This window comes from Gossypium arboreum, chromosome 13, assembly GCF_025698485.1.
Source record: "Gossypium arboreum isolate Shixiya-1 chromosome 13, ASM2569848v2, whole genome shotgun sequence".
In the NCBI taxonomy this organism is placed as follows: Eukaryota; Viridiplantae; Streptophyta; class Magnoliopsida; order Malvales; family Malvaceae; genus Gossypium; species Gossypium arboreum.
In genome coordinates, this window is record NC_069082.1 from 4,104,822 (window position 1) to 4,131,545 (window position 26,724).

A 26,724-nucleotide genomic window follows, 5' to 3' on the forward strand; every position below is an offset into this window, starting at 1 on the left:
AGTGAAGAAGGGTCGAATCATGGACAATGTAATATGGGTAAATTTAAAGAATAAACTGTACTTATTGGCTAAACCAAAAATTCTGAAACTTTTATGGAAAGAAGATATATGAGCATAGTTTTAGGGAAAATTAGCGGATCTTAATTTGGAGCTCTATAGCTCCAAATATAAATAATTTAGTGACTATGACACAGATGGACAGTTTGAATATTCATAAAAGTAAATAATAAAAATTATAAATGATGTTACTTCCAATTGTGTTATATACATTAAGGATGTGGAATGGAGAGGAGGAGGAGGAGGAAAATATATATGAATATTCAGCTAGCATGGCTAATATGCATGTTTTAGGCTTAAGGACTAAATTGAATAAAAGTAAAACTTCAGGGGGCAATTTTATAAAAATGTCAAAATGACCAAATTGAAGGGAATGAATTGTTTTATTATCCAAATTAATTAATTGAATGAAATTGTCAATTTAAGATCGAGTGAAAATTGGGAAAATGGTAAATTACCAAAATATCCCTGAATCTTGATATTTTTGCAATTTCGCTAGGTAAGTTCGTATAACTTGAATTATATTCTTAAATGCTTGAAATGTATGTTATTGATGTGAATATGATTTGAAAGTTCATTGTATGAAAATTTATGAAACATTTATATATTTGATAAAAAGGGGAAGAAATCCCGGTTGAATGAAAGGAAATTTTGATGGACCTCTGAGAAGGAATTGACGGTAAAAAGGATCTAGCCAGGACGCCTGATATAGCCCTCTCGAAGAATATGTGGAAAATGGATTTAGCCCAGACGGGTAATCCGAATTAGGGTCTGAATTTAGCCTGGACTGGTAATTCAGATCCAAGCTCATTAGAGTAATTGTCGTTGCAGGGGATTGAGCCTGGACTGGTAATCCCGCTATAAGGATGAGGTTCGCGGGAGTGTGCTCTTTGATATGAAATGTGTAAGACCATGGTTGAAAGATACCATGGCAATCTGATATGAAATGTGTAAGACCATGGTTGAAAGATACCATGGCAATCTGATATGAAATGTGTAAGACCATGGTTGAAAGATACCATGGCAACCTGATATGAAATGTGTAAGACCATGGTTGAAAGATACCATGGCAACGTGATATGAAATGTGTAAGACCATGGTTGAAAGATACCATGGCAACGTGATATGAAATGAATAAGACCATGGTTGAAAGATACCATGGCAACATGACGGGAAATGAATAAGACCATGGTTGAAAGATACCATGGCAACGTGATATGAAATGAATAAGACCATGGTTGAAAGATACCATGGCAACATGACAAAAAATGAGTAAGACCATAATTGAAAGACACTATGACATCATGTCAAAGATAAATAAGACCGTGGATGGGAGACGCGATAACATCTATTGAACAATTGATATTCAGGTAATATGCATTAGATGACGAATGGTTATATAAAATGGTTGTGTGAAATGTTTACAAGAACTGGTCATATGGAAATATATGTACAAAATAGTTGTATGAAATAATTATGAAGATAGATAAACGAAATAAGAATAAGTACATGGAATATAATTTATGTTAAGTTTGATATAAACTTTACTAGGAATAAATATACATAAAATATATGGAAATGATGGAGCATGAAATATTGATACAATGAAATGATTGATATATGAAATGATTGATATATACTTATGAAGAAACGGTAAGAGAATGATATGTTTCATGACATGTACATATATGATTATCTTTGATATGTTGATACAAGGAAATTATGTAAGTAAAGACAATTATTAAACTCAAGTGTGACTTGTCGAGAAAATAAGTATATCAATGTTGAATTTATATAAAATATGTGCAAGTATACTAATAATGATGTGGCTTGACGCTTAGACAAGTGTCAAGCTATTGATTGAATGGTAACATGTTTAATTATAAGAAGCATTGAAATAGTAAGTATTTAGATGAAAATAAAATTTAAGATTTTGCGAATTTTTTTATGATCCCGATTTAATTCCGGTTGGTTTTTAATGTATGTTTGGGGCTTCGAGGGCCCAATAAAGAGACGTTATGATTATTTTCAAAATCTGAATAATAAATGACTCAGAATTATCCAAAAATGTTAAGTAAACTCCGGTAATGCCTCGTACCTATTTCGGCAATAGATACGGGTAGGGGGTGTTACATAGCAGTAGGGTAATAGGTTAAATTTGCAGATCTTATCTCCCTAAGCAGTAGTAGAGCAGATCGAAGATTCGCCTTAATCCCCTAAGCAGTAGGGTAACGGGTTAAATTTGCAGATCTTATCTCCCTAAGCAGTAGTGGAGCAGATCGAAGACTCGCCTTAATCCCCTAAGCAGTAGGGTAGCAGGTTAAATCTGCAGATCTTATCTCCCTAAGCAGTAGTAGAGCAGATCGAAGACTCGCCTTAATCCCCTAAGCAGTAGGGTAACAGGTTAAATTTGTAGATCTTATCTCCCTAAGCAGTAGTGGAGTAGATCGAAGACTCGCCTTAATCCCCTAAGCAGTAAGGTAGCAGGTTAAATTTGCAGATCTTATCTCCCTAAGCAGTAGTAGAGCATATCAAAGGCTCGCCTTAATCCCCTAAGCAGTAGGGTAACAGGTTAAATTTGCAGATCTTATCTCCCTAAGCAGTAGTGGAGCAGATTGAAGACTCGCTTTAATCCCCTAAGCAGTAGGGTAACAGGTTCGTAGATCTTATCTCCCTAAGCAGTAGCGGAGCAGATTGACGACGACTCGCCTTAATCCCCTAAGCAGTAGGGTAACAGGTTAAATTTGCAGATCTTATCTCCCTAAGCAGTAGTAGAGCAGATCGAAGACTCGTCTTAATTCCCTAAGCAGTAGGGTAACAGGTTCCCAGATCTTATCTCCCTAAGCAGTAGCGGAGCAGATCGACGACAACTCGCCTTAATCCCCTAAGCAGTAGGGTAACAAGTTAAATTTGTAGATCTTATCTCCTTAAGCAGTAGTGGAGCAGATTGAAGACCCGCCTTAATCCCCTAAGCAGTAGGGTAACAAGTTAAATTTGCAGATCTTATCTCCTAGCGGTGAGTGGAGCAGATCAAGACTCGCCTTAATCCCAAGCGGTAGGGTAACAAAGTTAAATTTGCAGATCTTATCTCCCTAGCAGTAGTAGAGCAGATCAAGACTCGCCTTAATCCCCAAGCGGTAGGGTAACAAGTTAAATTTGCAGATCTTATCTCCTAAGCAGAGTGGAGCAGATCAAGACTCGCCTTAATCCCTAGCGCAAGAGGGTAACAGTTCGCAGATCTTATCTCCTAGCGATGGCGGAGCAGATCCTCGACAACTCACCTTAATCCCCTAAGCAATAGGGTAACAGGTTAAATTTGCAGATCTTATCTCCCTAAGCAGTAGTGGAGCAGATTGAAGACCCGCCTTAATCCCCTAAGCAGTAGGGTAACAGGTTAAATTTGCAGATCTTATCTCCCTAAGCAGTAGTAGAGAAGATTGAAGACTCGCCTTAATCTCCTAAGCGGTAGGGTAACAGGTTAAATTTGCAGATCTTATCTCCCTAAGCAGTAGTGGAGCAGATCGAAGACTCGCCTTAATCCCCTATGCAGTAGAGTAACAGGTTCGCAGATCTTATCTCCCTAAGCAGTAGCGGAGCAGATCGTCGACAACTCGCCTTAATCCCCTAAGCAGTATGGTAACAGGTTAAATTTGTAGATCTTATCTCCCTAAGCAGTAGTGGAGCAGATTGAAGATCCGCCTTAATCCCTTAAGCACTAGGGTAACAGGTTAAATTTGAAGATCTTATCCTTAAGCAGTAGCGGAGCAGATCGAAGACGATGCACCTTAACCCCCTAAGCAGTAGGGTCCAAGATGATTTGGTATCTCTGCAATGATAGGGAATAAGTCAAAGATAGTAGATTTGGCGTCTCTGTATTAGACGGGGAGCAGATCAAAGATAGTAGGTTTGGTGTCTCTGTATTGTCAGAGAACAAATCAAAGAAACATATTTGGCATCTCCATATTTGACGAAGAGTAGATCGAAGACATAGCAGATCTAACCTTCAGATGTTTTTACTGAAGTAGATCCAAGATGATTTGGCATTCTTGTGTTTACAAGGAGCAAATCGAAGACATAGTAGATCTGACTTTCAAATGTTTTCACATCAAAGCAGATCCAAGATAACAGATCTAGCGTCTCCATATTCGACGGAGAGCAGACACATAGCAGATCTAACCTTCAGATGTTTATACTGAATCAGATCCAAGATGATTTGGCATTCTTGTGTTTACAAGGAACAAATCGAAGACATAGCAGATTTGACTTTCGGATGTTCTCACACCAAAGCAGATCCAAGATAACAGATCTGGCATCTCCATTTTGACGGAGAGTAGATACATAGCAGATCTAACCTTCAGATGATTTTACTGAAGCAGATCCAAGATGATTTGGCATCCTTGTGTTCACAAGGAGCAAATTGAGGACACAGCAGATTTGGCTTTCACGTGCTTACGCTGAAGCAGATCTAAGATGATTTGGCATCTCTGTATTGTCAGAAAACAAATCGAAGAAGCAGATTTGGCGTCTCTGTGTTCGATGGAGAGCAGATCGAAGATATCAACATGACAATCCTGAGTTTGCAAGGAGCAAATTGAGGACCATGAAGTCTGAAGCTGATGAGACCGGGCAAAATGGGTCCTTTTATAGTCTTTGCTCTATTCTCGTTACACGAAAATGAGCAAAGAGGGGCAGCTGTAATAGCCCATTTTTGCCCGGCCCACTTCAGTATTTAAAATAAACCCTCAAAAAATAAATATAAAACAAAGTCCAAGTCCAGTACAAAATTACAAACATATAATTTGGCCCAATCGGAATGGCCCATTACTTGAAAAGATTTAAGGTCCATCTATAAGCTTGACTCATATGGAAATATAATCTTTAAGGATATGCAATCTTAGATATGATATGCAATCTTAGATATGATACAACCTTAGATATGATATGCAATCTTAGATATGATATGCAATCTTGAAGATATGATCTTGTAATCTTGGAGATTTAATTTGTAGATATCATTTAATCTTAACCGTTGATGTAATTGATCTGTACCGTTGGATTTGGAGAGGCTCAACTATAAATAGAGGCCTCTCCCTTCATTGTAAATCACTTGAGTTTTGGGAAGCAATAAGAATTCTTGAGAGCATTCACTCAAATTTCTCTCCCTCTTGCGTTCTTACTCTCTGTGGTTTGTTCTTATTTTATTCTTTGTCTATCTTAGTTTTTCAACCTTTTCTTTTTATTTTAATTTCTTCATTTTTCAAATATGTATATTTATTCCTATCTTTTATACATTTGATTATGTATTTTATATATTATAATATTTAACCTTTTTATATAGTTTATTTTCAAATATATATTTTCTATGCATGTATATATATTATATTATCATTTCATGTATTTTGAGCTATTGCATTATATTTTTTGTAACACCCCTCGCCCTCATCCGATGCCGGGACGGGGTTCAAGGTGCTACCTGACTTTTACTAACACTTCCATACTAAAGCAGGCCATGAAATCTCAAATAATTAAAAACTTTTCTTTTCACATGCAATCATCCCTTATGCGAGCTTACGAGGCCCAATACATGCATTCGGGGCGGTTCAGGACCCAATCGAGAACTCATAAAAAACTTAGAAAAATCTCTTGCGTTAAGGCTTCACACGCCCATGTGCTCAAACCGTGTGGCCAGAAATAGGCTAATTATCAAGCCTTTTGTCACTCTCACACCACATGCATAGATACATACTTATCCAATAACACACAACGTGGCATAAATGAGCTCTTAAACATCTACAAACATGATATGCTCAAGTTATTTTCTTATGTAATAAATATTATAGAATTTGCCCATATCATTACCACATACTAGACATAACTATCATTACATCACAAACCATTCATGAAGCATTATTAACTATTTACCAATCACTTAATCCTGCATTAGTTACTAGCTCATCAATGAATCTCAATTCAATCTCTAGGCATACATGTTGTAAGCCACATCACAAGAAATAATAACATAAATGCATAAGAATAATCATATGGGCCCATAACGTCATTAGCCGACATAGGCCAATTTACATGACTAATACTACCTTAATAACAAGCCAATGCCTTTGGCTAAATCATAATATTACATACTCACATTAAAACCCTATACATGCCATAGACTCGAATCACTTGAGTTTACTTACTCCGATAACGTTAACTCGATAGGGTGATAATATCTCCGACGGCCTCCAACCCGAGCTAACCTGGAACTCTAGAAAACATGGGAAAGAAGGGGTAAGCTTTAAGCTTAGTAAGTTCATATGAAAACAATAAGCAACTCATTAACTTGTTTTATCAATGTTTACAACATATTTTCAAGTTCACTACAAGCTGTCTTTCTGAGCAACGGTCACTAAATTATTTATATCTGGAGCTACGAAACTCCGAATTAAGTTCCGTTAATTTTCCTGAAACTAGACTTATTTTATTTTTTCCATAAAATTTCCAGAATTTTGGTTAAGCCAAATAGTACAGTTTATTAGTTAAAGTCTCCCTGTTTCAGGGTATAACCACTCTGACCCCTGTACACTACAAACCGAATTTCTCCTGTACAAAATTCCAACGACCATGCCGTTTATTCCCCATAAAAATAGACTCAATAAGGAATCCATTCATGTAAGGTATAACTCTTAATAATTTTTTACAATTTTGGTGAATTTCTAAAGTTAGAACAGGGATCTCGAATTCATTCAGACCCTGTTTCACAAGAATTCAAATATCAAACAATATGGAATTCTTTTCTTCCTCTGTTTCTTTCATGTGAAAATAGACTCATTAAGCTTTAATCCCATATTTTATTCTGCCTCTAACTCATTTTCCACTATTTTTAGTGTATTTTCAAAGTTACACTACTGCAGTAACTCAAATCTGTCAAGGCTAAATTACTCATTCATGATCATTGTTCATAATATTAATACAACACCATTTTATCCATCATGGTAAGAATACATATTATGCATCATAGATCATCACATATCAAGGCATTCTCATAGGATTAGTATACATACTTGCACAACTCGTAACATAACTCGAGTGCATACTCACCAATGACTTACCTCATTGAGACCATCATTAACTCTTTCCTTGGATTGCCCGTTGAACACTTGGAATACTAATTAGATACTCGGAAAAGCCTTTGCACATAAGTGCTTCAATTGTAGTTAAAGCTACCTCATATCTCATGACATTTCAATGCTCACTCTCGAGCTAGTCATCTAGACTCATAATTCCTAGTGACATGTCACTCGTATCCTATTCTATTCCTAAGGTTCAAGCGGGATTTTTCCTCGTCTATTAAGGCTTTGTCTTATCATATTTCTATTAATTACATACACATTAATATCTGTACAATTCATGCAATGATAACATTTAAATACATGTATAGCATGGTATTGTTTACATCTGAACTTACCTCGATACCACAAATGTGAAAAGGACATACTCGTCCATAAATCGATTTCTTTCCGTTCTAGGTCCAAGTCTCAATTTTCATCATCTATAACATCACATTTAGCCTACCAATCAGTCACAATATTCATATGGGTCTAAAATCATATTTTTACAAATTTTCATTTTGACACCAAAACTTTTACATATTTACACTTTTGCCCCAATGCTCGTAAATTAATTTTTATTCAATTTCTATAAGGTTTAAGACATGCTGAACATTTTCTCTTCTATGGCAACTCCAAATTTTCACTAATTCACACACTTATGACCAATTTGTAACTTTCACAATTTAACCCTTTTGACATTTTACCAAAATTCATTCAATAAAACTCATATTTAACACATCAAACATTCATTATCCACTATAAATCATCAAAACACAACCATATCATGAATGGGTAAATTTTAAACTCTAATTTCTCTTCAATCAATTGGTAGAAATAGAAAATTTAAGCTTCGGGATCTCAAAATACGAAAATCATTAAAAGCGGACAAAAACCATACCTATATAAGCCATAAAAGCTTGGCGAATGGAGCTCATCCATGGCTGCTATTTTCTGTTCTTTCCACGGTTGAAGAAGAAAGAATGAAAAAAATGATAGCTTTTATCATTTGTCTTATTAGGTTATTTTAATTAATTTACAAAATTACCCTTTTATTTCAACCAAATTTCAAAAATACCAAACAAATATCCATTAACTAACTTATTAAAGGAATAATTGTCACATAAGGACTTTCAATTTAAAACTCATAACAATTAGGCACCTCATATATAAAGAACTCAACTTTTGCACTTTTTACAATTTAGTCCTTTTGACTAAATTGAGTGCTCAAACGTCAAAATTTTCGAATAAAATTTTTACGAAATATTTTCATAAATTTATAGACTATAAAATATAATAAAATAAATTTTTTTCTCGTCGGGTTTGTGGTCCCGAAACCATCGTTCGATTAGACCCAAAATCGGGCTATTACATTTCTTCCCCTTTAGGGATTTTCGTCCCGAAAATCTTACCGAAAAAGTTGTTCTCTACTTTCACGAGTCACTTATATCTTTTCTCACAACTTACAAAACAATTCCACACAAGCTCATACTTAAGATTTCCTATAGCTTTTCCATAGTTGAGGTATAAACCTAGGAGCTCAATTTGAAACACTGGAGACTGACATTCTTGGAACTATAAACTTAGAAACATACAACTCAGTCACATCGGTTGAATAATATATCTATACATACTAAAATAATCATGCAGACTTCCATCATCAATCTTTCACAATTCAACTTGCATCTCTCCTTTTTCCTGGAAATGAGAGACATCCCGATACGAAATTCATAACAGTCCTTTATCATTTTCTTCCCTTGTCATCATCGACAATAATAATCTCTAATACATTTGATATTCGACTTTACCCTATAGACAATTCGACATCCTTTGAACGAATAAACAAGATCTCTTTGTGAACTCAGACTCAATTCTCTATATACCCGAGTTTCTCAAGATGAAATCTTACTCGAATTAATAGTAATAGAAACCGAAATCAAATCCTCCTGCAATTCCAAATTAAAAGTCGAATCATCTGTACTTGTTTAATTTACCACTTATAGCCACATTTCTATACTCGATCATCAACTGTTTAGAAACTTTACTAACATGAATCAAATGATTCCAACTTCATAGATGTGGTCTTTTATTAATCAGATAACTATACTTATAACATCTCTCGAACAAGAGAAATCCAACTAATATGTTTCCATAACATACTTTCAAGAATAAAACCCATCATTTACATTGTCGACTACTTACCAAAGAACACGAACGGTATTCTCGAACCGGATAATAAACTTAAATGCACATAACTCGATTTACTTTTGCGAATAACCATTCTTTACCCGAAATTTTAAAGAAATCTAAACCTTTGAAATCCCCACACTTCTATGATCGAGCCAGAAGCTTAATCATAACAGATTCTAATATCGCAAGTCAAAGATTACTCGTAAAGATAAACCAAGCTTGATAATTCTCGAAACAAGAACGATAGAAAAGCCAATATAAGAAATTCCAAGATATAAAGATTATACCAGAAATCTGAGAATATAATCCAGAAGAAAATAATAAAGATGATCCGAAAAATCCCTCGAGAAAACCGAAGGAAACTACATCAGTATGCTTTAGAATTTCTCATAATAGAGATAATATAATTCTCGCATATATAAACCATAATCAATAGAACATCAGAATAATCTTACATAGATTTTTACTGTCAACTTCATTCCAATATATCAGAATAGAAATCTGAAGAGATGGGGAAATGTAGATCATAACTAACTGAACCAATAGAACTTTTCATCTAATATCACAGTCTCCAGCATCCTCACACAATAGAATTCCCACTCGAAAGGGATAACCATACGTATTCCCTAGAATAGAGGAAAACATAGAATACTCAGAAGAGAAAGATAGCCATCACTTTTGTTTAATTGAATTTGTCATACTCAGACATCTGTGCAAGTCCGACATTATTCCTCTAACTAATTCTGTCTTCGCTAATCTCATACTATTCCATTTTTGTACTCTTCAGTTTCACTTTTGCAAGCTTATGCAACATATCTCTCGAGAATCTCATCGTATAAATCTATTCTGGTAAGGGGTGAAGATTGTAAAGCCTCTAAACTTTTGACTCTCAAGCAAATACATATTCAATAACAGCATAGCTTTACGCATATTGATTCAAACATTTCAAATTTCCAACTTGTTATAAACACATTTTCACATATCTCAGTAATACATGTAACTTTATTTCATGCGAATATTAGCTAAACATAATTGAATTTATCATAACTCAAACTTTCATTTCTTTTCTCGAATTACCCTTAATGTTTTATCAAATTCCCATATTTAGTCTTAATCACTTGCCAATATTTATCAAATTGGAGAACGTCTTATGGTTTTGAGTACATCGCTACTTGATGCCATAGTTCAACTATGGTCTTGTACTAGCTCTCATCCATCGTGTCGATGCCGTGTCCCGACATGTGTCTTACACGACACATGTAATCGTCTTGACGCATGTCCCGGACATGTCTTACACTAGCACATCTCGTAGTCGACGCATGTCCCGGACATGTCGACATCGCTATCATCTCGAGGTCGATGCATGTCCCGGACATGTCTTACATCGCTCTCATCATGGGTGATGCATGTCCCGGACATGTCTTACACTAGCCCTCGTCTCAATGCCAATGCCATGTCTCATACATGGTCTTACACCGCACACAAATCTCATGTATTGCCATGGTCCAACCATAGTCTTTTCCGTCAATTCATTAGTGAACGATCGTACTCATTCCTGCGTTCCACCCAATTTGATCTTTCATTACAACTTTCATGCTATTGTGACATTTATGATTACAGAATCGAGATTATAAAGCATAACATTATTGCATATTGACTTCATCAATCTAGACATAAATGTCAACCTCATGTATATATCGATTATTAATCATGCAATAAAAGCATTCATACATACATTCTGTCATTTCAAGCAAATTTCTTTCTTTTCCTAAACACTTGACCAAATCAAGTTGGACATTTAACATCGTATGAATACTAACATGCATAAAAGCGTTTTCACAACTTAACGTGTTTTACTCCACTATTTCACATTCTTTATCTCAAGAGCATCACATAATGAAAACTAGTTCATATAAAAAAAATCATGGATTTCTTTTCATACCTTTCCAAATTTTCAGCATATCATAAGCATGATTCAATAATCTCAACTTTACTCTTATCTCTATCAAGATTTGCTCGGTTGGAACTCATTCTGTCTTAATCAACAGGTTTCTGTTAGGGCGAGAGATATCACACTATCACGAGTAATACTATGGCATGTATAGCTAGACTCTCTTACGCTAGGTTAGTCCGAGAACCGACTAAACCATGCTCTGATACCACTAAATGTAACACCCCTCGCCCTCATCCGATGCCGGGACGGGGTTCAAGGTGCTACCTGACTTTTACTAACACTTCCATACTAAACAGGGCCATTAAATCTCAAATAATTAAAAACTTTTCTTTTCACATGCAATCTGTCCCTTATGTGAGCTTACGAGGCCCAATACATGCATTCGGGGCGGTTCAGGACCCAATCGAGAACTCATAAAAAACTTAGAAAAATCTCTTGCGTTAAGGCTTCACACGCCCATGTGCTCAAACCGTGTGGCCGAAATAGGCTAATTATCAAGCCTTTTGTCACTCTCACACCACATGCATAGATACATACTTATCCAATAACACACAACGTGGCATAAATGAGCTCTTAAACATCTACAAACATGATATGCTCAAGTTATTTTCTTATGTAATAAATATTATAGAATTTGCCCATATCATTACCACATACTAGACATAACTATCATTACATCACAAACCATTCATGAAGCATTATTAACTATTTACCAATCACTTAATCCTGCATTAGTTACTAGCTCATCAATGAATCTCAATTCAATCTCTAGGCATACATGTTGTAAGCCACATCACAAGAAATAATAACATAAATGCATAAGAATAATCATATGGGCCCATAACGTCATTAGCCGACATAGGCCAATTTACATGACTAATACTACCTTAATAACAAGCCAATGCCTTTGGCTAAATCATAATATTACATACTCACATTAAAACCCTATACATGCCATAGACTCGAATCACTTGAGTTTACTTACTCCGATAACGTTAACTCGATAGGGTGATAATATCTCTGACGGCCTCCAACCCGAGCTAACCTGGAACTCTAGAAAACATGGGAAAGAAGGGGGTAAGCTTTCGCTTAGTAAGTTCATATGAAAACAATAAGCAACTCATTAACTTGTTTTATCAATGTTTACAACATATTTTCAAGTTCACTACAAGCTGTCTTTCTGAGCAACGGTCACTAAATTATTTATATCTGGAGCTACGAAACTCCGAATTAAGTTCCGTTAATTTTCCCTGAAACTAGACTTATTTTATTTTTTTCCATAAAATTTCCAGAATTTTTGGTTAAGCCAAATAGTACAGTTTATTAGTTAAAGTCTCCCTGTTTCAGGGTATGACCACTCTGACCCTGTACACTACAAACCGAATTTCTCCTGTACAAAATTCCAACGACCATGCCGTTTATTCCCCATAAAATAGACTCAATAAGGAATCCATTCATGTAAGGTATAACTCTTAATAATTTTTTACAATTTTGGTGAATTTCTAAAGTTAGAACAGGGATCTCGAATTCATTCAGACCCTGTTTCACAAGAATTCAAATATCAAACAATATGGAATTCTTTTTCTTCCTCTGTTTCTTTCATGTGAAAATAGACTCATTAAGCTTTAATCCCATATTTTATTCTGCCTCTAACTCATTTTCCACTATTTTTAGTGTATTTTCAAAGTTACACTACTGCAGTAACTCAAATCTGTCAAGGCTAAATTACTCATTCATGATCATTGTTCATAATATTAATACAACACCATTTTATCCATCATGGTAAGAATACATATTATGCATCATAGATCATCACATATCAAGGCATTCTCATAGGATTAGTATACATACTTGCACAACTCGTAACATAACTCAGTGCATACTCACCAATGACTTACCTCATTGAGACCATCATTAACTCTTTCCTTGGATTGCCCGTTGAACACTTGGAATACTAATTAGATACTGAAAAGCCTTTGCACATAAGTGCTTCAATTGTAGCTAAAGCTACCTCATATCTCATGACATTTCAATGCTCACTCTCGAGCTAGTCATCTAGACTCATAATTCCTAGTGACATGTCACTCGTATCCTATTCTATTCCTAAGGTTCAAACGGATTTTTCCTCGTCTATTAAGGCTTTGTCTTATCATATTTCTATTAATTACATACACATTAATATCTGTACAATTCATGCAATGATAACATTTAAATACATGTATAGCATGGTATTGTTTACATCTGAACTTACCTCGATACCACAAATGTGAAAAGGACATACTCGTCCATAAATCGATTTCTTTCCGTTCTAGGTTCAAGTCTCAATTTTCATCATCTATAACATCACATTTAGCCTACCAATCAGTCACAATATTCATATGGGTCTAAAATCATATTTTTACAAATTTTCATTTTGACACCAAAACTTTTACATATTTACACTTTTGCCCCAATGCTCGTAAATTAATTTTTATTCAATTTCTATAAGGTTTAAGACATGCTGAACATTTTTCTCTTCTATGGCAACTCCAAATTTTCACTAATTCACACACTTATGACCAATTTGTAACTTTCACAATTTAACCCCTTTTTGACATTTTTACCAAAATTCATTGAATAAAACTCATATTTAACACATCAAACATTCATTATCCACTATAAATCATCAAAATACAACCATATCATGAATGGGTAAATTTTAAACTCTAATTTCTCTTCAATCAATTGGTAGAAATAGAAAATTTAAGCTTTGGGATCTCAAAATACGAAAATCATTAAAAACGGACAAAAACCATACCTATATAAGCCATAAAAGCTTGGCGAATGGAGCTCATCCATGGCTGCTATTTTCTGTTCTTTCCCACGGTTGAAGAAGAAAGAATGAAAAAAATGATAGCTTTTATCATTTGTCTTATTAGGTTATTTTAATTAATTTACAAAATTACCCTTTTATTTCAACCAAATTTCAAAAATACCAAACAAATATCCATTCACTAACTTATTAAAGGAATAATTGTCACATAAGGACTTTCAATTTAAAACTCATAACAATTAGGCACCTCATATATAAAGAACTCAACTTTTGCACTTTTTACAATTTAGTCCTTTTGACTAAATTGAGTGCTCAAACGTCAAAATTTTCGAATAAAATTTTTACGAAATATTTTCATAAATTTATAGACTATAAAAATATAATAAAAATAAATTTTTTTTCTCGTCGGGTTTGTGGTCCCGAAACCACTGTTCCGACTAGACCCAAAATCGGGCTATTACATTTTTATAATTTGTAAATGTTCTATTTATTCATTTTTTCAGTGTATGTCATTTATCTTATTTGTGCATAGTTTCATTTTTTTTATATGCTATGTTATTTCTTTTATGTGCTATTTTATGATATATATTGTTGTATAATTTTTGCATGTATTGTGTTTTTCTTTTAGTTTACTCATATTTTTATTTGTTTATTATCTTATATTTACCCTAGTATGATTTTTTCATTAAACGTATGTTCATGTTATTTAGTTTTGTCTTAATGATATTATTTATGTTTGTATGGAAATGTTAGAATATTTTGTACATCTATGATTCATGATGCATTAATATGTCATCCTAAAACGTTATTTAAAATAATATTCCAAGGTTTTTTAAAAAAAAATAAAAGGCAATGCTTGATGTTTAGAAACTTCGAGAAAGTTAGTGCCCTAACTTACTGGGTTGCGACTTTTCTCGTTGAATTCGAATAGTCAAGCACCCTTCTAAGTGATTTTGAGTTTTCAAAACTTAAACAATTATTTCGAGATTTCAAAACATAGTGTCCTAAATTACTGGATATGGCATTTTGATGTTTCGAGATAAAAATTTTCGAAAGACGAGCTTAGTTTCGAAGGTTTTAAAATGTTGCGTCCTAACTTACTGGATGTGATGTTTTGACTCGTTTAAAATAAGTGAGCCTTAATTTTCAAAATTGAGACATTCTAATTAAAAGATGTTTGCATCTTAAAACTTTCAAATTTCCGACATTAAAGACACTTGATAATCAATTAGATACCAATTTTTGGGCGTTACGAGGGTGCTAACCCTTCCCCGTACGTAACCGACTCCCGAATCCGTTTTCTCGACTTTCGTAGGCCAAAATTAATGTTTTAAAACAACACATTTTATAAGGTGATCCAATCACACCTAAAAAGATTGGTGGCGACTCCTGTTTTTGTTTTTCTTAAAGTCGATTCTCATTTTCTAAAACTCGATTTAAAAATGGTTTCGACAAACCTGATACAGTTAATAGGGTTTCCGATTCACTTTTCAGACACAACCAATATTCAGTATTCCACTGTCACAAAACTCACATTTCAATACCAATCAATAATTTCATCAATCACAAATTCATATAATCTCAATTCAATATCAAGATACTAATAAACAACACTCACCTTAATTACTTACCATACACATTAATTTAAAATACAACAAATAAAAATTTCTAAATTCGGATTATAGAAATACAAACTGTAATTCTCGAGCTACTCCTCGTTAATCTTGTCTTTTCCTTTCTTAGCCAAGGTCTCTAGCACAATGTTAGCTACAGAAATTAAAACAATTTAAAATCATTAATGTACACAATTTCACATTGAATATTTAAATTTTTATTCAACTTTTGCTCACATTTCAATTTAATTCTTAATCAAAACTAACTTTATTTATTTAAAACTAATTTCCATTCAACTCCCACTTTAGAATAATTTCAACCTTCAAATTTCACCGTAAACCCTAATTTTGAAATTCTCTCAATTTTGTCCCTATTACTCAAAACTTATGATTTATTTTACAATTCAATCCCTTTTTCACTTCTAACTTGAAATTCTATCAATTTAACCCCTAACACTTCAATTTATTCATCATGATCAACTTCTAAAAATTCACCAACTTCTAAAATTTCAATATAAATCAAGTAGTATTTTGTTCTAAGATTCTAAAAATATAAAAATTTTAAAAATTGGACTAAATTGACTTACCACTTTGAGTTTGAACCTTAATACCCTAAATTTTCTCCTTTCTTTTGTTTCTTTCTTTTTTTCTTTCTTTCCCTTGTTTTGTTCCCCAATTCTATTCTTTCTTTTCTCTTTCTTTTTCTTTTATGTTTTGTTATTATTATTATATTATAATATAAGATATATATTTTACATATAATGTAATATAATATAATATAATATAATAATATTTTCTTAAATAAGAAGTAAGTATATATAATTATTACAAGTATATGTAATATTGTTACACATGTAATTTACTATTACCATACAATTGTAAAATTTATGGTTTATTTCTTAATTAGTCCCTTTACTTTTTCTATTCTATTATTAAGTGTCACACTTTATTCAATTTAATTCTTATACCTAATTAACTTTAATTTAAATAAATTCACCTAACCAAAACCTAATTAATTACACTACTAATCGCCGTAAATATTTTTAATAAATATTTACGAATTCGTTTTTTGAAAACAGAGACCCGAAAATACACTTTCCGATACTTGTGACTATTGGGTCGTTAGAAGATGAAATGATAGTTTGGCATGTGTTTAATGTATGGACTTGTGAATTTTGAATGCAAATAAGTTTGGTATGAAATATGGTTTTGGTTTGATAATTGAATTGTGGTGTCAATGAAGGCACATTGGTTAAACACTTAAATTGTATGTTTTGGTATGCTTTAAGCTTGTTTGAATGTGCTTTGAAGATATATAGATGTTTGGTTTTGGTTTGGCTTGACACTTAAGAAATGGGTAATGTTTTGGCTTGTTTTAGATTTCATTTTAAGTGCACATAGCCTGGGACATGGGTTATCACACGGCCGTGTGTCTTATTCATTTTAGATGCAAGATTTTTCACACGGCATCAGCCAGTTACACGGCTTGGCAACACAGGCGTGTAGGGTAGCCACACGGCCATGTTTGAGGCCACACAGGCTGGTTTCTTTCACACGGTCTGGCCACATGGCCGTATGACCCTTATTTTCAAAAATTTCAAAATTTTCTAAAATTTTTCTGTTTTATTTCAAATTAGCCCCTGATTATTTTCAAACTATTTTTAAGGCCCCGTAAACTCCATTTAAGTTCCGAAAATGTATTTATGCTATGAATGATATTTAGATTTGAATATTGGTTATTTAATTTAATAAATGAATGGTTAATGATGTTAATGGTTTTAATAGTGTCATAATACTCCATAACCTTGATCTGATAATGGAGACGGGTTAAGGGTGTTACACCAAAACTAAATAACAACACCATTATATTGTTTTCCATTTCAATAACAACAACAATACCAACTTATGCCAGCTATCACATAGGCTAGTTTTTCATTTTAACAACAATATTACAAATAACAACATCAAACATCATGTTTTTCTCTCCCTTCTCCTTGCATCCTTCAATGTTTTAACTTGTTTCAAAACACCTAACAATGAAATTCATGAATGGGTGTCAATGGTGGATCAAACCAAGTGAAAAAATGACATGAATTTTGAAATTCACTCCAATACTTCTTACACCTAAAAAACCTCTTACCTGGGTTGTCATTAGACCAAAAAGTCTTTAAATTGGCTGGGTTTCCACAATAGCACACTAGAATCACGGTTGACATCTCTATTTCTTCTCTTTTTCTTATTATCATCTTATTCTCCTCCTCCTCCTCATCTTCTTCTACTGCCCTACTAAGGTTATTAAATGAGATTATTTAAATGACAGCAAACCCTCCAGTTGGCCAATTAAATGACAGTAAGGAATTAGTTAAATGCCAGATAACTTTTCCATTACGTCTGTAAAGGAAACTAGTTAGTGGGACTGATTTGTTATTTTTTGAAAGTTGAACTAAATTGAAAGTTGAGTGACTGTTGGTGTACTTTACCCTATTTTTTTTATCATCATTATATATATTTTGCCATGTAAATTAGATGGACGAAAAATGTTGATGTGCTTTCTTAATTGTTTTTAGTTGCTGATTTTTGAAATTAATAAGATTACAATATTTTAAATTTTTTAGGTAAATTACATCATTAGTCACTAAATAATGGGTAAGTTTTTGTTTTGGTCACTTAAATAAAAAAGTTACGATTTGGCCACTGAACTATTCAAAAGTTCTCATTAACCCACAAAATTATTTAAAAGTTTTTATTTAAGTGATTAGGTTGTTATGTTTTTTCTTTTAAAAAAATTCTGCCAGCAAGCTCCAAGTGATGATTTGTCTATCAATACAATGGATCAGTACTCATCGTCGAGTAGAAGAACATACTTTAGATCCAAGTCGATCTAGCAATCAATGTCGGAATCGGAGAAAAAAGTTGTTTGGATTTTCGTTCACATATTCTTGACGTCTAAAGTTTTTCATGAAAGAAATTGAACTATAGAAGAGAAGGGGAAAGAGAACTTTCTATTGGTGCATATAGTACGAACAAAGAAAGCTATATAACATTGATTTTAACAAACCCAATAACTTAAATTAAAACTTTTGAATAGTTCAATGACCAAATTGTAACTTTTTTAAGTTAAGTGACCAAAACAAAACTTATCCTAAACCTACCTAAATTTTTAAAAGAACCAATTTGTTAAATCTTGAAATTGAAAGGAACCAATGAAGAGCCTTTACCAATAAAATTACATACAAATATATATATATATATATATATATATATATATATATATATTGTTTAAAAGCAAAATTTACACTCAAACTATATCATTTTCCTGATTAAGATACTTGAATTATTTAGATTAAATCTAGTACTTAGACTATCAATTATTTCATTTTACTCATAACACAATAACAACTAATATGGACGTGATATTTTATATTTTTGGATAAAATAAATCGAAATTAATATTTTAAGTATCACTTTTAATCAAAAATTAAGTACCTAAATAAATTATATTTAAATTTATATATTTTTATAATGTTTTATAAATAATATCAAAGTGTATTACGTAAATGAACCTATTAAAATAAATTATATCGAAATGAATTATATTAATTTCAAAATAATTATCTTTAAGTTTAAAACCATTTAAACTAGATCCAGCCCATTGTTTCCATCCTAAGCTTAAAACCACTTAAAATTGGTCCAGCCCATTGTTTCCATCCCAAGATGCACGTGGTTTTATAAAAAGAAATATATTTCAGTTTCATCCTCTATACTTTTCATTTATGCGAGTCCTTAATTCATATTTTTATATTATTCAATTACAATCAATCATTCCCTAAATTTGTTGATATGCGTACTCATGATGTACAATACACTAATGAATCGAATTATTTATTACACAACATTAAACAGGTATAACCTTCAAACATTCTACACCTTTCACCAATTTACTTATAATTACAATAATAATAAAAAATATTCTTTCTTTGTCACTTATCAGATATTTTTATTATCATTGATATATATATTTTACCACGTAAAATAAATTGACAAAAATGTTGAGGTGCTTTATTAAACGATTTTAAAATTAATAAAACTAAATTGCTTTAAAAATTTTAAAAGAACCAATTTGTTAGATATTAAAATTGAAAGGAACCAAAGAAGGATTTTACCAATAAAATTATATATATATTTTTTGCTTAGGTACAAAATTGACACTTAAACTATATCAATTTTCTCATTTAGGTACTTAAAATTTTGGAGTTAAATATAATACTTAAACTATCAATTTTGTTTTATTTTATCCAAAACACAAATACCAACCAATAAGAACACTAGATCATATGCTTTTTGAAAAAGAAGGAGATGAAATTGATATTTTAAATATCAGTTTTAACCTCCCAAAAATTAAGTTATATTTCAAAGGTAATAAAAGTATCATGGAGGGTTTTATGCTAGAAGTCATATTACATTTTGTACCTTTTATTAAAAAATAAGTAAATTAATCCTTATACGCTATATTAAATAGCAAATTAGTCGTTCTATTCAAAATTTCATCCACTTTTATTGTTTATAATTTATTCATGTATGTCAAAATGAGGTACACCTGGTACGTCATGTGTGATTGTTTAATTATTTTGTCAGTTATAGTAATTTTTAATAGTAAAAATACAAAAAATTTTAATAAGAAGGATCAATTTACTAATTTACTTATTTTATCATCCATGTTACGTTTTACCTTCAAACGCCAATTTTATAATTAAGCCAACTGATTTTCCTTCTAGACACCTGTATAAATTTTCCGACCCACTCTGGATCTCTCTCACATCTTCTACCTTTATTCTCTGAGCCAATCCCTCTCTTTCCTTCAAGTTCCAAACAGACCAGGAAATTAAATAAGGTAATTATTTTTGAAACCCTAAATTTGAACGTTTCTAATCGAGTTATCTGGTTTTGATTTTTTCTCTTTTGGTTTTTCGATGTTTATGCTTGTTACTCTGTCTTATCTCATGGTTTTTTTTCTGTTTACTTTGTTGATAAGGAGAATTTTTTTACGGAAATAGCGTTTACTGCCGTTATTTCCGATAACACTACTGCCGCGATCTTTAGCGGTGGTGGAGGACGGTGTCGCTACACGAAATAGCGGCAGCGATGCCGGCATTTGAAACTCTGGCAATAAGTATTTATACATTTCTTAAAACTATCCATCAGCCTGAACCGATATTATGTCCTTAAGCGTATTTGAACTGTAATAGCAATGGTGTCAATTTAGGACTCAATAGCCTTTAATTATTTACTATAATTTGTTTTGCATAATAGATTTTCCTTTTAGAAATTTGAGTAGGTGATATGATTCGAATGAAAAGTGTATATATTGTGACGTAGCGTAATTGTTTCTTATAATATTTTACCGAATTCTTATTTATAATTATCATGTTTGTTATGAAGTCCTAATATAAACATCGAATGGACACGCAAAAGAGTCAACCCGACAAACAATCGTCGTCTGCTGCTGCTCCCCTAGTCTCGACTTCGTGTAGGAAGAAAAAGAACGAAGAGGCCACCTTCCTTGAAGACTTGAAGGATCACATCGATGAGTTCATTAATGCTTCAGTGGAAGAGCACAAAACTTGCTTTAAGAAGACCATCCAGAAGGTTCTTTCCTTGATCTTTCGCGCTATCGTTTTTTCATTGTCCTGTGCAAGCTTTTGTGTTATATATATATATGTTATGTTGATATTGTTGTCTTAAAAGAATTCGGGGTCCTTTTCAGATGTTTGGGATGTCGAAAGTTGTAGCAGAAAGGAGTGCGGCTGAATCCAAGGAAGCCGAAACCGTGTCGAAATAAGATTATCTTCTTACCTCTTTAGTAATGTGACTTGTGGACTACATTTATATGCATTGAGGTTGCACTGAAATGTAGCTTTTGGTTTGGTCTAAACCGTGTAGCAGTGCTTTCATTTTGCTTTGGTTGCACTTTCCTTTCCTTAAATTAGTTTTTGTTTTTATAATTATAAATGCCTAAACCGATTCTGTAAGTTTACCGTGGATTCATGAACAAGGTTTTGTAAGAAATGAACTTGTGCTACAGAGATTGGTAGAAAATTTTGGCATGAAACATGTTGAGTGTTAGTATAGCTAGAGGCAAAAGAAAGATATTGTGGCTTCAAACAATTTGACTAAGTACATGTATATTTCACCATAACTTTCCCCAATGGAACGAGTCTTGTTGCTCCTCTGGTGTCTTTTTGTTGCTGAGCTTGAATGCTGTGTACTCAATAAGGTTAAAGGATTGCATGGTGGATTATTTATAGAGTTGATGTGATTCTCTAGAACTATACCACAGCAAATACATATTTTGTGTATATACATGGTTAAAATATACTCCCAACTCTGTAGTTTTCACTTATGTGGAACTTAGTCTTTGATTTATTTTCATGAATTTAGTACCATTACTTTTAGATTTTAAATTTATGGTTCAATTATTAATACCCATTTAGTACTTATACTTTTCGGATTTTAAATTTATGGTTCAATTATTAATACCGATAAAATTGTTTTGTTGAATCTATTGGTGTGATATTTTGAAATAAAAAATACTAATCTAGTAATGATGTAAAAGACATGATGATGTAACGAATATAAATTTAACAAAAGAGTTTTAACGATGTTAACCATTAAACTTGTATTTTCAATCTGAAAAGAGAGGGATTACTTTTTTAAACATAGAAGTATGATTAAATTATAGAAGTATGATTAAATTTCAAAAGTATGAAAGAATACAATAACTTACAAACATGCTTTAATCTATATATTTGTTTCCATTGTGTAGCTTGCTAGTTGCATTATTAAAATAAGGGTAAACTATAAAAATAGTCACTTTTATTTGTCTTAGGTTATATTTTAGTCACTTATGTTTGAAATGTTACGTTTTAGTCATTTATGTTATTATTTTGTTACGAAATGATCACTCTTTCGTTAAGTTCTGTTATCTCCCTAACGGTAATCCTACGTGGCAGTCTAACTAGATTTTAAGTGTCAACTTGAATTTCCTAATGGGATGAGAATAAATTTTTTATTAAATAAATTTAATTAATTAAAATTTTTAAACCCTAAATTTTAGTTAAAAAATCGTTTATCTCCCCTTTTTTTTAGTTTTCTTTTTTAATTGACTAAAAAGGCTATTATTATCAAAAAATTTTATTCACGTACAAAAACAAAAGAAGATTCAATGGAGGGTCCAGGTATGTCTTCTTCGCTGATAAATTTATGTTCTAAAACTTAAAATGAAGTTGTTGTCGACAAATAATAAGATGGTAATCATTTTTGTTCCTAATCATTGTATTTTCCAATTCTTCATGTTCTTGAATAATTAGTTTCTCAATCCGATTTTTTTTAATCTAAATCGGTTTGTTTGTTCACAATCCCTTTGTGGGTATCCTTTTTTTTTATCTAAAATTTTTTTAGTTGTTAATATTCATATCAATAATTTTAATTTAGGGTTTTCATTAAACAATAAAAAATCTAATCTTTTGTTTTTCAGTATTGAATAAAAGAGATAGTGGAATGCAAAGAAGACATACCTGAACCCTCCATTGGATTCATCTTTTTGAAGCAGTCAATTTGATTTCAACTATTTTGATCTTAATAATAATTTTTCCAGTCAAATGAAAAAAAACCATTGAAGAAAAAGAAGAGAGTGAAGAAAAATTAAAAAGAGGATATGAACAGTTTTTTTTAGTTAAGGTTTAGGTTTAAAATTTTTAATTAATTAAGTTTTTTAATTAAAAATCTATTTTCATCCCATTTAGAAATCTAAGTTGGCATCTAAAATTTAGTTGGACTGCCACGTAGGATTACCGTTAGAGAGATAACGGAACTTAACGGTAGAGTGATCACTTCGTAACAAAATAGCAACATAACTGACTAAAACGTAACATTTCAAACATAAGTGACTAAAATATAACCTGAGGCAAACAAATGTGACTATTTTTGTAGATTACCCTTAAAACAAAGTAACTGTTTATGTCTTGGCGTTGAGGTACATTTGTTTTAGCAATGTGATATTTTCACCTAAAATATCCGAAATGTTTTCACCTAAAATGTCTATTCGGAAAGCTCTCACATAGTCGGGTTTGGAAAATGGTATGATTGGAAGCTTACATTCTTAAGGCTTAGTTTGGATGGGCGGTGTGTTTACCTTCGGTGAGGTTAAAAACAGCTGTGGCGGTGAGATTAGTTACTGTAGCAGTGAGATTAGAAACAATGGTGGAGTGTGTGTTTGGATTCAAACGCGCTGTAGTGGTGAGGTGAGAATAAAAAATGACTATTAAGGACATCGATTAGAATTGATATATAATAGAAGTTTTTAAATTATTTTACTTTTTAAAATAATTAAAATATGTGAATTTATAAATTCATTTAATAAAATATTGAAAAGCATCTTCTAATATTTTATTATAAATATTTTAATGAATTATATGATCAATTTAAATTATTTATTAGATAAAATGATAATTATTTTTAATTTTTATAGTTAAATATTCTTTTATAACAATGATAAATATTATTTTCACAAATAGTAACATTATACTTGGATCAAATTTTGAAGTATCTAAACGGATGATTTTAATAAAAAAATAGTAACATAAGACATAACAAGTTTCATTATTACTAGAAATTAGGTTATGATACAAAATAGTTTTATAAATATGGATTCATTAAACTAGTTGCAATGGTTTCCCTTAACATCGCAATTTTAATGTCACTTTAACTGTTAGAAGTGTAAAACCCATATTTTACCCGGCCCAAAATACAAAACTATTGCATTTTAAACAGGCCCAAAAAGTTTTACAATGGCCTAATACTGAATGAAATGAACCAAGCCCAGTAGGCCCAGGTTTTTGGAGTTTTCAGAACCCTTTCCCTTTCCCCCTTGCGTTGCTGCTGCCTTCGTGCCAGCCTCTACGCACGCCATTGCTTCAGCCCACGCTTCCACCTCCCATACTTCACGTTGACACGCCCATGAACGCCCTCTTCACATCTCCACGTACCTGCAAAATGGAGAATAGCAAGGAACTGCTTGTATTTTGGCTATAAAAGCCTTCGATTTTTAAGTGTATGGGTTTTTTTTTCAGAGAAATAGAATAGAAATCGAGTACAAAAATTCACACGAGATACTGAATACAAGCAAAAAACAGCAAGTGAATATTAGTTTTTATTTTGAAGGTGATTGCATATTTTATTTCCCTCTATTACTTTCAGCTCTTCATTTAGATTCTTTTGTGTACTAAAGTATAGGGGAGAGAGGGAGACTTACCGCTTCGTTGGAGGGCCTTGCTGGACATTAGCCATTCGGCTGGAGGTTGAGAGAACATTTAAAAATTTTAGGGTTTTTTTTAACGGAAAAAGCTTTGGGTTCTCTAGAGGTTTTTTAATGTTTTAAGGAAAAGAAATAAAATAAGGGTTTTATTAAATTTTAAAGCAGTGCAATGCGCGTTGACTGATCCATGGGGTGGATTTGCGCATTTCCACCTTAAATGGTTAATTTCCGCATCCAGTCCCTCCCATGTGCACCATTTTTGATTTAATTCTATCCTGCTTCTTTCACTTTTTCCCTGAAATTTGAGCGCCTTTCCAATTTAGTCCGCCCTTGGGTGTTGTTATTTGGATTGAGAAAATTTTCATTTTTAATCCTCAGACAATGGCGCGCGATGCATTTTAATCCTTAATTTTGTTTTGTAACTTTCTTTATTTGTAAATTGTCCTCTGGGTTTTATTTTTACTTCAATTGAGTTTTTTACTTCAATTTATGTTTTATTCCTTATTCCCCCCCTCAAAAATTTGTTTGTTATTTATATTTAAACATATTATCTTGGATTATTTCATTAATTTTGCATGGTTCTCGTTATTATTTCCTCTATTTTTTATTCGTGTATTTTGCGATTTATTTATTTCAAATTTTCTTTTATATATTTCTATATTTAAAGATCTATAGATATTCAACTCAATACTATTATACATATATATACGTAACTTATACTAAATTATTTTTATTCTAAGTATACATTATTGATTTCCTATTATTTTATGTAAATATTTATTATTATTATTATGTATATATATTATTGATTTTATATTATTTTGTGTATATATATTTTCTTCTAAGGACCCTATTTTAAATGGTATATTTTATTTATTTTAAATAATTTCATATACAAGTACCTTTGTTTTTTATATATATAAAATGTTCATTTCAAGTATATTATTTATTTAGATTGACAAATACTATGTTATATATTACTTGCTTTTTTTTATGTATTTTGAAATTTCGTTTATATATTATTATTTCATATTTTATTTTTATTATTTTGATTTATTTGAACTTTCATGTATGTTACCTTAAGATTTTTATATATATTTGTTTGTTGGCATATTGATGATTCCAAATTGCATTTCTTCTATATCATCTATTTTGTTTGTTTTAAAACTTGCCATATGTTGTCCGTGTTAATTTGCTTGGAATTTCTTTAAATTTATTTTTAATTCATTAGCCTTCAAATGTATATTAGTATTTTTATAATATATAGTATGTCGCTATTGCATGTATCCTAATTCGTTCCTTTGTATTTTCTCATTCTTTATCCATGACATATTATAGCTTTTACCCAAAGGTGAACCAAATGAATATACCTTGAGCCGGTTTTGCAATTGTTTATTTACAAGAACTTCTAAAACAAAGGCAATGTTTGACATTTGAAAATTTGGGAAATCGTGCCCTAACGTGTTGGGTTTCGATTTTCTGCTTGCCCAAAATAGTCAAATATTCCTTTAAATTTTCATTCATGTTTTCTAGATTTTAAAACAAAGCAATGTTCTATGTTTGGAAATTCGAGAAATCGAGCTCTAACGTGCTGGATTTCGTTTTTTCGTTGGACCAAATAAGTGAATACCCTTTTCGTTGCTTTTGGAAATCATGAGGTGATCTCAATTTTTGGAGGCTTA

The 26,724-nt window shown here is 32.0% G+C and overlaps 1 protein-coding gene and 3 long non-coding RNA genes across 4 annotated transcripts; 1 reads left to right on the forward strand and 3 right to left on the reverse strand.

Annotated features, from left to right (window-relative positions):
* Positions 1-5,964: 5,964 nt before the first annotated feature.
* On the reverse strand, positions 5,965-7,608 carry LOC128286623 (uncharacterized). The gene is made up of 2 exons (XR_008277243.1): positions 7,520-7,608; positions 5,965-6,319 (listed from the first exon to the last, which is right to left on the reverse strand). It is a non-coding gene; the product is annotated as an uncharacterized LOC128286623 (long non-coding RNA).
* A 4,394-nt stretch (positions 7,609-12,002) lies between these two features.
* LOC128286622 (uncharacterized) lies at positions 12,003-13,644 on the reverse strand. Its single transcript, XR_008277242.1, has 2 exons — positions 13,556-13,644; positions 12,003-12,357 (listed from the first exon to the last, which is right to left on the reverse strand). It is a non-coding gene; the product is annotated as an uncharacterized LOC128286622 (long non-coding RNA).
* A 6,817-nt stretch (positions 13,645-20,461) lies between these two features.
* Positions 20,462-21,838, forward strand: LOC108462907 (uncharacterized). The gene is made up of 3 exons (XM_017762819.2): positions 20,462-20,620; positions 21,169-21,375; positions 21,494-21,838. The coding sequence occupies exons 2-3, from the start codon at positions 21,187-21,189 to the stop codon at positions 21,566-21,568; spliced, it is 264 nt and encodes an 87-aa protein (XP_017618308.1). The 5' UTR covers positions 20,462-20,620; positions 21,169-21,186; the 3' UTR covers positions 21,569-21,838.
* Positions 21,839-24,421: 2,583 nt separating this feature from the next.
* LOC108463036 (uncharacterized) lies at positions 24,422-25,187 on the reverse strand. Its single transcript, XR_001867981.2, has 2 exons — positions 25,040-25,187; positions 24,422-24,773 (listed from the first exon to the last, which is right to left on the reverse strand). It is a non-coding gene; the product is annotated as an uncharacterized LOC108463036 (long non-coding RNA).
* Positions 25,188-26,724: the final 1,537 nt, after the last annotated feature.

Excerpts from the sequence above, each read along its gene's own strand:
- LOC108462907 (XM_017762819.2), top strand. The coding sequence starts at position 21,187 with ATGGACACGCAAAAGAGTCAACCCGACAAACAATCGTCGTCTGCTGCT. Across the intron at positions 21,376-21,493 it reads TTAAGAAGACCATCCAGAAG|ATGTTTGGGATGTCGAAAGT; the intron begins GTTCTTTCCTTG and ends GGTCCTTTTCAG.